We start from the raw sequence: 16241 nt of genomic DNA on the forward strand, positions 1-16241 counted from the left end.
CCCTTATGTGATGGTATGCATTCTTTAACTGCTTCTAAGGGATGATATTTTTAATTATTTCTTTACTTTACAAATGAGCCCTGGTAAGTTTCCTCAAATATAAGCAGATTAATCTGATTTCAGTCCAGTTTCCCATTGACACGGGCTGGATGATTTCATTTCTGATTTACCTCATTTTATGTGGAAACTTGCCCCTAAAGCCAAAATCACCAGTCTAACAATAGTTAAATTATATAAAAAAGCATCCACTTAACTGAAATAATAAAGTTTCTTTTTATCCTTAGGCGTTTCACTTTTGGAGGAATTAAACCTCCTCAAAAGCCATGGAAAAGGTGAATTCGTTGCACTATTAGTTTCAGTGTATGTAAAGAAAAAATATGAATGAAAGGAAAAAAAAAGAACCTGAATCCTAAAGAGAGTTTTTATGCATTTCATGAAGTGCCTTCCTGAAAATAATTTGGCAAACAGATTCAAGTGTGAATCACAGAATGTGGTCCATTACATCGTTATGCTGACAAGTGGTTCTTCAGTACCGAGTGGTATCCTGCAGAGACGAAAATGTTCCAGTAGGATTTGCCCAGTGAATCAAACGTCTTGTAATTGGATTTGCTACTTCTCTACATTAAAAAGCAAATGCTAGAAGGCAAGAATTTTTGGTTTTACTGTGTACATGTGTTAGTCTTTTTAATCAGCAAAATATTTATGCTAAAAGGCACAAGTTTAGTCATAATATTCTATCGTGCAAACTATCTTAAAAATAAATAATAATCATAGTTAAGGAAAGCTACAATTAAAAGTAAACATTTACTTATTTGAGTGTAGAGAGTGGAGTGTACCACAACTACTGGAATAACTGAAATTTTTAGCATCTCAGCATCTGTTTACTAAATTGATTTTTTCATCAGAATAAAAGTACTGAAGCTATTGAATGAATGCAGAAAATAAATGTCATTTTTCATCAAGTTAAGTCCTAAGGTAAGCATTTTAATTTTTCTTTAGCTAGGAAGCATCTGGACTAAAGTAGAATGTTTCGATATGGCAGAATAGTCTGTGAAAAATAACTAAATATAATCATTAATTTACCAGAGTTTAGACAAGAGATGAAGTCCTACTTCATTTTTGCTTCCTTTTTCTTCCTTGCAAGAAAGTGAAGTAAGAATATCTGTGTCTCTCATCTATGAAACTATTCACCAAATAACTTCTATTCTTCATTTAATAAGATGTGGAAAAGCTATGCTTCCAAAAGAAGAGAAGATGTCACACAAACCAGAGAGAAATCCTAAAGGTCTAATTACCCAGAGACTTTTTAGATGGGGTGCGTCATCTTTACCAGGCTGTTTCTAAAGGAGCTCAAAGGAATTGCAATGAGAAGACTTGGGTATCCTTCTGCCTTGGGCATGACTGAAGTGTTTGAGGCTGCACTTCCAGATCTGTGTAATATAATTTATAACAGTGAGTGAAATAATGGTTTTATGTTTCCAAAACCATGAGAATCTTTTTCCATAGAGTCACAGCAGTGGCAGCCATCACCTAAAGGAAGTCAAACATAGGAATGCTGAACCACACCTAGAAATATTGAGGTGCTCCCAGATATGTATATCTCCAGCAAACTGCAGATCAGCAATCAATTGCTCAATTCTAAAAATACTGGTGGAACAGGGTTGAAAAAGGCAAGAGACTGGTTATCTCATCTTGTATGATCACATCCATTAGGAAACGGGTATTGTGCAGCCAGTTTTATATAGCAAAGTTCAAACAGAATAAAATAGCACCAATAGTCACTGGCTTAATTCAGAAAAAGCCTATTTCTGCATGATGGTTTACTCACGGCTTTTGGTGATTACTATAACTCCACTAAGGGAATGAGAACAACCAAAGGTACTGTGGCGTGAGGTTGTAAAACATAGAATATATCACCCTACCTTCAATACTATCTCCTTTGGTTTGTGGGCTGAACAGGGAAGAGCTCTACCACTTGTTTTCTTCAGTCATTACAGGAAATTTCATCCTTCATCTTTTATGTCTTTCCCTTCTTTTAAAACAAATGTCCTACCTTTCCCTACAGTTCCTATAGTTTTTTAATGGGGGAAATAAGTACCACAGTTTGACACTGTAAAAGATGTTTTGAATCTCGAGTATGGACAGACTTCTGGCTATGGCTTGTCATAGTTTAAAGATGCAGAGTTTTATCATCTGAAAGGGCATCTGGGATTTTTCTACAGTGCCATAGATATTTTAATAAAATACTGGGGTCAGATAATATCTGTTAAGATAATTGGTAAACCATTATAGAGCAATAGGAATGACAGAATTTCTAATCAGTAAACTCTACACTGATTAAAATCCACAGACTTAAAGGCACTAATCAACTAATAAATTAATTTTTCTAAGCCCATTTTTTGCCATGTAATACTGACAGATAATTACTCTAGCAATTCCATATAACAGTTTGGAGACCTTCCCTAATGGTATAATAACATATTTACAAAATGAAGAAAATAATGTACCAATTAGAATGAAGTGAAATTTATATTACATTCATAAAATTTAAGTAATTTCTCTCCACGTAAGTAAAGTACTGTGTGACTCGTGGAAACACATGCAACTATACTGTGTTAGTATGCACTACCAGTCAATATAATCTGGGCAAATGTCACATCAAGGCGTATGTTAAAGAAGACACTTCTCAAGGTTAAGTAGTAGCTTTTAAAATAGCTAGTCACGCAACAGACTAACAAGACTATTATTGATATAACTCTAATTAATTGACTGAAGACATTTTAGATGTTAGTTCTGATAGCCACAGTGTAATTAGATTCAGTATAGTTGTTAGATGTAGCAGTCCAAATTTATTTTTTTAAAAAAGGGTAAAAGAGCAGAAAGTAAAAAAAAAAAAAAAAAAAAAGACTCTAATACAAATAATAGCTAAAACTATAAAACTAAAACAATATTAAATGCTAAACTAATTATAAAGAAATCAGGCAGATAAATGTAAGCTGAGAGGCATTATAGAAGACAAGACCTGACCTACAGCACAACTATTAAATTTACCCACTCACAAAAATGAATATATGAATCAGTCAATCAGTCAATCAATCAATCGATCAATCAATCACACTGCATTTTTTGGTGGCATACAACTGTGTTATTCAGGCAGAAGTGAAGTTCAAATAGCAAAAAAAATTCTTGTAAATTTTAGTCCTTTCTTCCCACTGTTGCTTTTTATGAATTCAGTTAAACATTACTGTCACAACAGTGACTTCTTCTCTGCTAATCTGCTGTGGTAGTTATCAGTTGAACCAGAGGGCACATCTGACGTAGTTGGAGCTAAATATGCCATATTTTTTTCCTTAGGAGGTTAGTTTTCCTTTTTCTAGTGTTTCCAAATAAAATAGTTAAAATACCTGAAGAATGGAAAACTTACATAAAAAAAAATAATAATCTTGGCACTGACTGCAAAGGATCAAATCACAGCTAAAAATCAATAAAAATAGTAATGAGGAATTTCTAGCACACCAAACCTGTAAAAAAGTGTTATCTGCCTCTATGTGAAATTCAGCAATGGTGAGAAGCAGCAAGAATAGAATTAAGTCCACTACTTTGCACAGTCTGGAAGATTTTATCATTTAAAGATTTTAAAAACTCCAAACAATCTAAACCCCACAAAACATATGCCTTTATTAAGCTAGTTGGTATATATATGATTAATTCTTTGGGAATTCTAGAAGTAACATACCCTAGGTGTCTACCATATTGTGTGAAACCTAAAGTGGTCAATGAAAATGAGTCCATATGCAGTCTTCTCTGTAAGGAAAACAGAGCAGCAGCACTATAATACACTAGGATTATCAGTAATCAGTTATATAAAAAGCAGCTAGGACAAATAACCAGTAAACATAGTGCAAATGAACAAATGTATAGTTGAAACTATGAAGGCTTCTATCAAAGAAGGCTTCTATCAACCTTTTTCTAACACAGTAATCTGTAGGTGTTAGTTACAAATATCTTTTCTTCTTTATCTTATTAAGTGAAATTTAAAGATGGCAACATACAAGGGAGACAAATTTCACTATAATCATAACAACACCAATTCACAAACCAGAACTTGCTACTGAAACAACATCACGCTAAGGCCTCTCGAGATAAGAAATATGTTTCTGAAACTGCATATTAATGAATTAGAATGGCTTACATTAATTTTTCCCCTTTATTGTTTTTGTTTTCTTGATGTTATTAAAACAAGCAAAGACAACACCAAATTCCACAAAAGTAATGTCTTTCAGTCTGGCATTTTTGGTTCTGCTTAGTGCTTTCATGACAGAGAGATTTGTTTTTCTCAGGAGTCAATGTTCGGAATTCCTGCTGTAAAGTGGATATGTGATGTGGTTCTAATGGTCTCTAGTTAAGGAGTATCTACGATGTGACTTATTACTACTTTTCAGTGTTTTGTTACCTCCTAAATAAAAGACTTGACTTAAATTACGGCACCTTTTTTTTTTTTTAAAAAAAAAATAAAATTAAGCTGTTTTTTCCTTATTCTTCAGCTAACAGAACTGGAACAGAATTTATCCTCATCTTCGCTGTAATCGATTGTTAGGGTTTTTTTCAGTGCTTTAGAAGACTTTTGTTTTGTCCACCCTTAGTCGTTTTTTTGTTTTGTTTTTTTTTTTTTTTCACCAACAAATATATAACTTCACTGTATCCTAGGAGCTGTATTTTTTGAATCTTTTATTCTTCCTATTGTTATTCTTGCAATGTTAGGGAATAACAGGTATTATTTTGTAGTGTAAATATGTCATGTCATAAATTTAAATAAATTACTACTAATAAAACAAAGGGAATTCACAACCAAGTCAAACTACCAGCAAACTAAAACTAATATCTGGTTTCTAGTGGTGACAGGATGTCACTTGGTGATGGTTCTAGAACAAACCTATCACAGAATTCTGCAGCTTTGTGCCGAGAAGTTAAATCTGTTCCAAGTCTACAGAAAACTTGGGATTTTTATTGGATATAAAAGGAATATATTGGTTTAAAAGCTGTAGCTTGCTTATTACAACTACATTTGATATTACTCTGTTCTAAGTATCAGTCTTTATTGTTGCAATCAAATGCAAGTGAGACAGTGGAGATGTACTTCCTGAAGAATAGGACAGGAGCAGAACAATGGTCTCCACTTCTCTCATTCCATTGGGAAAATATTAGTGATAGCTCATTTTCTCATTTCTGAAACTATCTTTGTCTTTTTATTTCAATGACAGAATATTCTATTAAAAATTTATCTATTTGTGCATGTTACTATAGCACCTAAAAGCTCTGTGCTTTTAATAATCCTCCCTTCTGCTCTATATTATAATTATAACACAGAGTACAAGGTCATTTAATTTGCAAAACCCTTACAAATTGAGTGTAAAACAAGAGACAACTGATGGATAGGGAAAGACAGAGGAGTACAAGGGAATAATGACACAATACTAGTCGCTGTGATAGGGAGCAGTCCCAGCATAGAATCTCCGTGATCACTTTTTTTCCTTTAAGTAGATAACACTGAAATTTAAATTTTAAGGAAAGATTAGAAATAGAGGAGGGAATAAGAAATTAGTTTCTCGGTATTTTAAAAGAGCTACTTCTGGGAGAGTTACAGTGTGTGGAATAGAAAGGTGATTGTTTCATAAGGGAACAATTGGATTTATAAAGAATGGCAACATGCATTGGCCAGAGGCTGCAGGCAGTGTCTCAATGTCAAATGAGTAGGAAGATGTTGGAAGTAAATATGCTTTGAAAGGTCCTGAAAGTCAAAGACAAATTGAGTATGTCTGATATAGCAGAGAAGAGAAAAACAGAAATACGAATAACACTCAATTCCATTACATAGCTTTATGGGTTTTTTAACAACAATTTGCCTACTGTCTGTATTTTCAAGTTAAAGTCTTTTTATATATTATGTGTGCAACATGTCAAAATTTAAAAATGTTTATTCCTGCCCAATTTGTCCAAGGTGTGGTGCTTGAATCCACGTATCATAGACTATTAACATGAATTAGTAAAAAGGAGACACTGAAACAGATCAGAATATTAATTATGCTCTTAAACTGTTCATTGGTGATGGCAAACTGCTGAGTGCACTGCTAAAAGCTGGCCAGGAGTAGACCAATGTAGCCATATTTTGTATCCTTGATGTGTTAATGTGCATACATGGTGTCTGTCAGATGAGTTTGATGATGAGTGTCTGTTTGGCATTCACTCTGCATGACATACTGCACCACAAGCCTGAAATACTTTGTTGAACAAGGTGGACACTATTAGAACAAGTGGTCAAAACACGATGGGTAGCCAGAAGCTTTTGATATAGCCTTGACTGAACACCTGTCTCCTCATTTAAATAGTGTTTGAAATTAATTTCTTTATGATTCCTCAGAAAGGTCTCTTTGACTATTCAGCTTTCATTGTTTCAGTTGTCTATCCTTTGGCATGTACTGCAATAAAAGGAATGTTCATTTTCAAGATTAGTTTCTGTGCAAATTACCACTTAGCATTAAATACACCTGTTGTACGGAGAGACTCTCTAAGGCCTTTAGGCCTTTTAAAATTCACTCAAGCTTTGCGAGCCAAGTTGAGCTTTGTTGGCCTTGTCTTCCATGTCACAAATATTATTCTTGTAGCTTTAAAAATAAGTAATTTTCCACAGAAAGCTGAAACAAGAGTACACAAGTCAAATTCCTTCCATTCAAGTTCTGTCTTGCATTGTTATGTCTTTACAGTTGAAAACCAGAAGGTGTTAAGAAATTGGAATGTGCACCTCAATGTCCACAATTCTATATGCCTTTCTATTGGAAGTCCTTTATCTTTTCCTCAGTAAATATACATACACAGATTACATTTAAACAGAATAATCTTCAACATCATGTAAAATTGCTGAAAGGAAAGAAATAGTTATCCATATGACATGTCTGTTATTTAAGCAATTATGGCATTTCCCTTTGTATAAGGATGGATATTATTATTATTATTATTATTATTATTATTATTATCATCATCATTATTATTATTATTATTATATTAAAATACATAAATTCATATGTTATCCTGGACAGGTAAAAGGCTTATGGATTTTTCAGGCCTAAAATAAATGCAGCCAAATATTTTTTTTCCATTGTGTTGTACAAACTGACTGGCATGTGATAAATTCATAAACTACAGTACTCCTGCATAGGAAATGTTATTCTTCAAGCCTTGAAAAGAACAGCTAATGCCATTGCCCAGTTTTAAGGTATTAAGATTTGAAATGTGTGTGATGGGGATTTTGAAAATTTTCCTTCTTGCCTCATAGAAGATGGTCATTCTTAACTGAGCACTGCACTTTATTTAAAAATCAGAGTTTCATTTATTGTACCAAAAATCACTGAGAAGTCAATAACCGCATATAGTCTATGCAAAGCATTCATTTTCTGAAAGAATACTTTGTGCCAGTGAAACTAGCTGCAGAAAGCTACAGCTTTCAAGATGCATTTCCTTTTGTTTAACTGAAGACAAGAATATCGGAGGTGATAAAATCAGTTAAGACAATTCCCATTGACCAGAAAGGAGAATGTTGCACATTTTTTGCTTCTTGATGGCACCCTACCACCTTCAGCATTTTTGCAGGCATTTTGCTGAGTTGAGAAATAGGGAAAGAATAGGTTAAAAAAAATATCTGCACTGCTCTTTTTCAGCTGTCAGTCATCAGGGCCACTAAGGCTAGATGTTCACCCTTCAGGCAGTTCTGTGACTGCAGCTCAAAATGAGCCCTGTCTAAGCAGAAACATACAATTATTCCAATCAAATTATTCCTAGGCTACACAATACAATTACCCAGTTTAATTTGGAAGATGAATTAATTGAAGGATGATTTTCCTTTTTTGCATAGAAAGTCCCTGTGTAGGATATTCATAAAGGAAAGTTGAACACTTGACTTTCATGCCAGAGTCTCTAAGAGAATCTCTATTTTAATCAGAATTTGTTTCAGCTCTTTCCTTTTAGGGAGAGGAGGAGGTTTTAACACTGGAAATCAGTTCTTATATTAGCACAGAATCATTATGTAAAAGTGTAAAGACAAAAGTGATGGTTTGTCAAAGTTTTTTTCTTCTTTTCTCCTCTTCCACAGATGAAAATTGATTGAAAGAAGGGTTCAGCATGAATTGCTCTGCATTGTTATCTCTCATGCTGATGCTGGTTCAACTTTGGCCTTGCTCTCCAAACATGCAGAACCACAGCACTCAAAACACAGATCAGTCTTTCACAGCAGTTCACAGAGTGAAACGTGGCTGGGTATGGGAACCACTTTTTGCAACTGAGGAACAAACTTCAATGGTGCCTGTGTATGTTGGACAGGTATGATAAGTAATTATTCAAGGATGGTACAAGGTTAGATTTAATGTGCTGATTAGCAGCTTACTACCTAGACTTGGAAGACCAAGCATCTCCAGTGACCTAGTAATATCAAGAAAGTAGAAAGAGGAGCTCAGGGAGCTGTAATTAGGCAGCACAGCATCTCTCCTTTCTTGTGACCTGACTTAGGGTCAGAGAACTCCAAGAGCTGGAGGCCATGGCAGTACCAAGGACCTTCCTTCTCTTAGGTCTGCTGTCAAGGAAACTCTACATTTACTCTGTTACTAAAGCTAGTTCCATACACAGCAGACAAAGGTATCAAGCTGAAAACTTCCTTTCTGTCTTCTGAATGAAAGTGAAGGACTCATTTATCAACATCTGGCAATTAGCTTGTGCTATTTTTGGCACTGCATCAAGGCAGCCATACTGAATGTAGTGTAGTTTACAAACAGTATTTAGCATGATTTTCTATTACACTAAGTAGCAGCTGATTTACCCCTCATTAATTTTTAATGAAGCAGATTAATACTAAATCCTTTTACCACTGAGAAACTACAGGAATCTGCATGGTTCATTAGATTAACGTAGGTTTAGCACAACGAGCAATTATTTTTCACCCTCCTTTAAAAATGTGCTTTAAGATAATTGTCTTAATGAGGCTTTATCTGCCTTTTTCTCTATATTATTATTATTGTTGTTGCTGCTGTTTTTTTTAAATAATAATAATAACAATAACAATAATAATAATAATAATAATAATAATAATAATAATAATAATAATAATAATAATAATAATTAGTAGTAGTAGTAGTAGTATGCTAGAAGTAATTGTAATCTGGAGATCTAGTTTTCTTTACTTTAAGGCACTTTCTAGATGAATGAACCAAAATAAGTTTAACTGCTAATTAACTAGCACTAAAATTTAATTGGGCCCAAAGGGTGAAGTGCTCAAAATTCATTAATTACTTTTTCACGGCCCCTTCGAAGTAACTACTATGGAAGTGTGATGTCTCAGTTCTGAAAGAGCAAGTGTAGACATACTCATTTTTAATTATTATTACTTTTCCCTTAGCTGGAAAACAGTTCCCTGAAAAGAAATTTGATACGTCATGTATTTTCATACAGCTTTAGAAATATGTCATAATCTTGCATTTCTGTTTCTTACAGGTAAGCTAGGGAAATTTTTATTGGATATTGTGGTTAATTTATTGCATTCTAAACATTGTCTAATCAGACATATTTACTTGTTTGTTTTTATTGAGTAGGATATGCTCTGCTTTCAGTAAATGAATTGGTAGTCTATGATCAGCTCATGAATTTTTAGTAAATAAAGCCCTGAAGGAAACTGCATCAATAAAAATAAAAAGGTAGACAGTCTCTTTTTCATTCACTATTTTATATCAACTTCTTGCAGTCAGATTCAGAGCTCAATCTTCAAATTTTATTTGACATAGACCCATGAAACCTTTTCCATTATCATGTTTAAGAAAAAAGAAATGTGTCCATCAGCACTGCAATGGCAGATATATGAGGGCAAATACATAAATTCTTGTTCCCAGGTCTCATTTACAACAGAAAGACAATTTATTCTTTTGTGTCTGGCTTAATAATACAGGTAAACTGAGAGCCTTCCGTATGCTTTCTCAGCAAATGTCATTTATAAGAGACTTCTCATTTAACATGGTCAAGGTCATGAAAATCATGATTCTGAGTGAAGTGGTTCAACTCAGGTTAAGTCTAAACAGCCATTCAGAGGCATGCTTCCAGTCTCTAAGGCTTTGATTCATTCTGTGACCACATCTGAACTCCATCTTAAGTTAAAGATCTAGATATTCATCACTTTTCCCATGCCCTGGTGTTCATGACAAAGAAACAAAGATTTGTGGATCAAAAAGGATCTATTAAGGTGCCCCTTAACTAGATGCCAAATTTGAATGGTGCTAAAATGAGTTCAACCTGTCCACTCATAAAGGGGTGAATCCGCTCTATGTTTTGCAGACTACTTCTGCTGAAATCATTTGACTTTAAGTTCATATTTTAAATGGTTCTGAACTACCTAACCTTGAAAATTGTCTCTCTTGTAGTGGCAAGGGGAATTAATTCTATAATTTAGGACTTAAATACCCTGACAAAACTCAGCGCAGGAACTCAGAACTATTCTATCTCAGAGCAGTGTCCCAGTCACATTCTGAATAAACTATCCATTTGATACATGCAGACAATTATGCATTATGAAGATCTTCAAGAGGCATGGACAAAGTTAATTTTTTTTTTTTTTTTTTCAACTTCAGAAGCTATTACAAAATATGATGAGTAAATCCAACAGGTGAATATGCCCTTTACACCCCATAGTTTCTTCTTTCCCTCTCTGTGGCCTCATATCTTACACTGAGCTGTAAGGTTAACAAGCATGAAGCAAAATGATGAGATTATTGAAGACAACAGGTAGACATTATTTGTATTTAAAACCTGTTATTTTGTAGGAGAAGTAGGCTGAATAAAAATTGGGGGTTTTTTGTAGTGGATTTTTCAATTATTATCCAGGCTCTTAGAGAATTTGACACCTTTTGTTCTAAACCTAAAATATATAAAGAAAAAAATAGAGAATGAATGATACGCTAGAAATTGTTCCCACAAAATTCAGCTGTGGATGCTTGACATGTTAAAAAATTAAGTTATTGCTATTAAAAAAGTACTGTTACATACTGTTAACTTTAACAGAACTATTCTGTTGTCATGAACAAATACAGCTGGACCACAATGCTCTCCGGGGCTCAGCTTCATCAGAGGAATCATCATTGTAAAGTTCATTAGAGACATAGGGAAAACGGACAGTGCAGATCATCATGGAAGGAAATAGAAAATGTCTATCAATTTATTTCAGAATAAATAATACAGGCATATACCAGAGAATGGCTTTTCTTCTCTTTAATATTTCAACAGAAATAGAACACCACTGTCTCTCATATTTATACTTAATATTGCTGAGTACAAAAAAAGCAACAAAAAACTCAACAAAACAACAAAGTACACTTCTCATTTGTAATTTGTAATAAAAAATTTCAATAAAGTTTAATGATCTTTGCATTGTTTTCAGAAGTTTATGGAAGCTGATAAAGCAATGAACTAAAATAGGTTCTTACATTCATTCCCTTCACTTCAAAGTGGCTGAAACTTTTTTTTTTTTTTTTTTCCCCAGGTTTAACATGCATTTATATGTCTGTTCTACCATTCTTTAAAACTGAGCCATGACTGGCTGAAAATGTGACAGTACCCTTCTTTTAAATATTGGTATCCAAGAAGGCTTGCTAGTGACAGGGTTCACTGTTGAATGAAAACAAACAAAGCCTAAATGAATTTTCAAAAACTTTATTCTTAATTAAAAAAAAAGTGGTTTATTTTTGTGTTTTGTACTTGCAGCTGAAATCAGATTTAGACAAGCAGGATGGCAACCTAAAATATCTTTTGACTGGAGAGGGAGCTGGAAATATTTTTATCATTGATGAAAATAATGGCAAAATTTACGTGAAAGAAAAGCTGGATCGAGAAAAAAAACCCTTCTATATTCTAAGAGCACAAGCTATTAACAAGAATACTCAGCTTCCTGTTGAACCTGAATCAGAATTTATTATCAAGGTTCGAGATATCAATGATCATGAACCACAGTTCTTGGATGGACCTTATATGGCCACTGTTCCAGAGATGTCACCTGAAGGTATGACATGCTATGAACCAAAATCTTTATTTCCTGATTTTTTTTTTCTAGATAGCTATGTTGATATGAAATCTTAATACCATATTTTATAGTCTGCCTTTCAGAGAGAAGGAAGCAAACTGTTTTACAAGTTTGGAAATTTGCAAAGATGTAAGATTAAACTGAAGGTTGTGCATATCTCTAGTTAACATACTTGATTTTAAATATTTAGGTACCTACATGTATCCATTTACAGAATCTAGATACATGCTTGAATTGACTAGAGAGTTGTCTTTCCCATCAGTGATTCAGCACTGAAATTGTTACTTGCTTAATAATATATCACTGTTTGAAATAGGTAGAACATCATAGTCAGTTGATGCTGCAAAGGAGAGTTGGGGCTGACAGATTTCACTACTTTTTCAGTCAGTATAGTACCATAATCTCCAGAAAGTTGTTCAGTGTATGATTATTGTTACAACCTGTCAGCTCTTCAGGCTTCTACCAATCTGAAAGAAAAGTAGCATGCATGTAAACTTTAAAGTCCTCTGACCTCAGTTGACTCTTTTAAAGGATATAAATATAAACTTGGTTGAATTGAAAGATACTCAACACTGTCCTTCATCTACTCTGGTTCTGCTTAATAATAAAACAATATGTCATTATTATACTCTGCACAGTATAAATCATAATGTATTATGACTGGAAATGAATCACATTCACATCACAGGCACTCACAATTTCCCCCTCAAAGACAGGGGTTGTTTCCTTCCTACAAATAGTGAGTTCAGAACAATAATGGTATGAAGGTGATGTGGGGCTGATGTGATGATCACCCTCATACCATGTACGATGCCTACCTATTTACACTCACAAGCCTCTTTCCTATCAGTCAGATTATCTCTTTTTTTGTTTAGATGGTGTGCAGTGAAGGACCACCTTCTGATTTCCTAAGCACATGAATTGTAGTTTTCCTGTCAAGAAAAAAAACTTAATCTCTCCACTTCTTTCCCACCCCCACACGATCAAACAGACCTGTACAAGGATCTCTCATGTATCTGGAAACTTAATACAACATATATAAAGCTAAGTCAACATCTGACAAATATTGGTGTATAAATACAAATAAGTGTACATACACATATGCATACGTAATATGTATATACATACACTTAAATACTTAAAAAAAAAAAATCCAAAGTGTGAATGCAGCTGACATAAGCATGTTATAGATGCTGCTATCTCCAACTAACATTCTTAAAAATCAATTGAAAACTGGATTCTTTAAACCTTACAGAAAGTATCCCAGTAGTCTTTTATATTTGTACCCCTATCACTTTCAGTTATTTCTATTACAAATAATATTGAAGAGAAAGAAAACTATTGTGCCACTTAAAACTGTATGAATTAATGAGATCATTAACATAATAGCATCAGTGATCATAAAAGGTAATAAAAACTGTGTTTCATTCAGCATTACCAGTTCTTTTAGGGCAGATTCAGTGAATCTTTCAGAGAGCTGTAATCTTTTATTTTCTTCTGCCAGCCGGGATAACAGTTACCAAAAAAAGCATATTCATGCCTAAGGTTAAATCAAAAGTGTGGTTACTATCCTAATTTCTGCCAGGAAACAGTATCTCACCATCACTATCAGCAATAGCTATGAAGGACATACATTTAATCAATTTATTTCCTAGTCACACCACTTATATTATCTTCTACCAGGGAAATCACTTCTGGGTGTACGATTGTTTCTTCATTGCCACTTTCTTCCATGCACACAGACATTTATCTCAAGACTTCTGCATCTGAGCTCTTGGTCAAATAACTTTTTCTAATATAAACAGTTGCTTGTTCTTAGGGTGATTCTGGTCTTTGAATCTTGCTCATTCACTCAAGTTTGGAGACAGAAGACAGGTGCCTTGTCAAGGACCTTTACATTTATTTTAATGTGCTCTCAGTAATACTGGGAATAGTTCACTGCCTAGGGCATTTTTTTCTGGGATTACACAGATTGAGGATTTAATTTTTTTTTTTTTTTTCCCTGTGGTAAAACTCTGTGTATGAGACATTTGGTCTCCTATAAAAATGGTGTTAAAATAGCTGTTAACTTTTTATGGCTTGATTTATACTCACACAGACCTGTAACTATTCACAGAAGTATATCAAGAACTGACTTAAGTATTCCTTCTATTTTACCTTCCTGTCCTAATGATAAGCTCCTGTCTTAATGATAGCTATACGGAAAAAAAAAAAAAAAAAGTTAGGTAGGGTAGTAGATGGCCAAAACCCAACAGTAGTTGACAGATGAGAAGTTTTGATATGTATTGAGTTGTTTATTAACAGATAACCCTAAAAATTAAAGGCTCTGCAGCCTTTATGCAATCTCCTGTGACATCTATTATATATTTAAATTCCTAAAATACCATATCACTTTAACATAAGATTAATTAAACTGCAAACACCATTATTTATTTTGTGATATTCCTGCAATGCCACCTCCCATTTGTCAGAATGGATGAAAAATAAAAGGAGATCCCTGTGTGCCTTCTCTTTCAGACACCTGAAATAGTAAATTTACAGATTTGAAGTCAGTGTATGATGTGTTAATCTAAGTCAGTCTTATGGGTCTTGAAATATTTTCTACACTGTATCTTCTGTTTGACTTCTCTAGCACTAATACTATAACTATTTCAGAGATTATTTTCACCTACTTCTTCCATGTAGACACTACTACAGTACTGCCATATTACTGTCTATAGAATGTGAGTGGTATATAACTGTATATACCTTAACAGTGGTTAGCTCCAATGAAACAGCTGAGCCACACCATGAGGACTTCCCTGGGCTCACTTACACTGCTTCTCAAAGGATAGGGACTACACTTCTGAGGTGAAATCTCTTTCAGTGTACGTTCTAAAGTGTTAATCCTTACAAGGAAATTTCTAATCTGCCAGTAGGTAGAAACAGTAACCAACTAAAGTTTGCAGCATTGATACCTTAATAGTTAATTTAAATGAAAATGTATAATAGAACATCCTCTTGTAAAGGAAGGGGTACAGGTGGTTTAAATGATATAGTGCAATAGAGAGACTTAGCCTTTGCTCTGTTACAGAGCTCTCTGGCAGCAGTTCAGCTCACTGATGCTAACCTGGGATCTCCTAGTAACTACCTCTCAGAAAACATGCTATGGAAAAATGGGCAATACTCGGGAAAGCAGTTCACTGTTAGGGAAAATTTTGTCTGGAACTAAGAAAGCAAGGAGAGAATAATTCACAACCAGCCACTTGCCTCAGAGAACCACAGGAAATACACACAGATAATTTTGCCTAAAGTTAGGCACAAATATCAATATGTACATACACTAATCTGCCAATAAATTTGAATATGTTTTACTTCTTTCTTATGTCTCTTTCATATTCAGTACTAAATTTTATTGGGATTTTAAATGCAAGTGGCACAGCAAATGAAATGTGTGTCACCTTTCATAGGACTGTCTTCTGAGAGCATAAGACTATGGTTTTCCCTCAAGCATTTTGTACAGTTTTACCTTAAGTGTCTTCCATATTGCTGTTAGACTTGTACAAATGCAGCATACCTGATGGAATAGCTAAGAGTCAGATGCAATAATATATCAGTACTTAATGTTTTTTATAGATTTAAAGCTCTAGTTAGAAAAATGAGTAACTCTTTGCCATATGAGAGCCCTATAATTTACCTAATGGGCTGCAATATATAAGTGACACTACTATGTTTTGCCCAAGAAGGGTAAAACCAAAGCTGTAGAAATACAAAGTAAAAATCTCATACAGCAATCAGTAAAATGCTTGGCGTAAATAAAGCTAATAAAAAGAAAAAAAAAAAAAAGTATAATTGTGTTTACTATCCAGCTTAAGGCATTACTGTGTACATAAAACACATATATGGGGCTAAACTTTATATCAACATCACACGGACTCCAGTATTCAAAGATGCTTGCTTGAAAGCCCACAGACATATTCAGTTAATTTGGCTCTGCCATGATATCCATTTTCACATAAATGTTGTGAAACTGTCATGATTGCACTGTCAATTATATCATGTCATGGTCGGAATGTCAAGCTGTGTAGTTTGGAGGGTTTTTTTAAATTGTTTTGAGGAGGGGAAGTTATGTATTAATTGATGGTTTTAAAAGATATTA

General features: G+C 34.0%; 1 protein-coding gene across 6 annotated transcripts in view; it reads left to right on the forward strand.

The window, feature by feature from the left end:
* The window catches only part of CDH19 (cadherin 19), a 91932-nt gene that overhangs the window by 43828 nt on the left and 31863 nt on the right, over positions 1 to 16241 (forward strand). For 5 of the 6 annotated variants that reach the window (XM_026842954.1, XM_026842953.1, XM_026842959.1 and 2 more), the window contains 2 exons: positions 8144 to 8370; positions 11788 to 12082. In XM_026842954.1, coding sequence (XP_026698755.1) covers positions 8173 to 8370; positions 11788 to 12082 — 493 coding nt within the window. In that variant the 5' untranslated portion in view covers positions 8144 to 8172. Of the gene's footprint in view, positions 1 to 935; positions 976 to 8143; positions 8371 to 11787; positions 12083 to 16241 lie in introns of those variants that run through there. The other variant, XM_026842956.1, reaches the window with a different exon arrangement.

The sequence above is a fragment of the Athene cunicularia genome, assembly GCF_003259725.1.
Source record: "Athene cunicularia isolate RWA chromosome 2 unlocalized genomic scaffold, athCun1 chr2_part1, whole genome shotgun sequence".
NCBI lineage: Eukaryota > Metazoa > Chordata > Aves > Strigiformes > Strigidae > Athene > Athene cunicularia.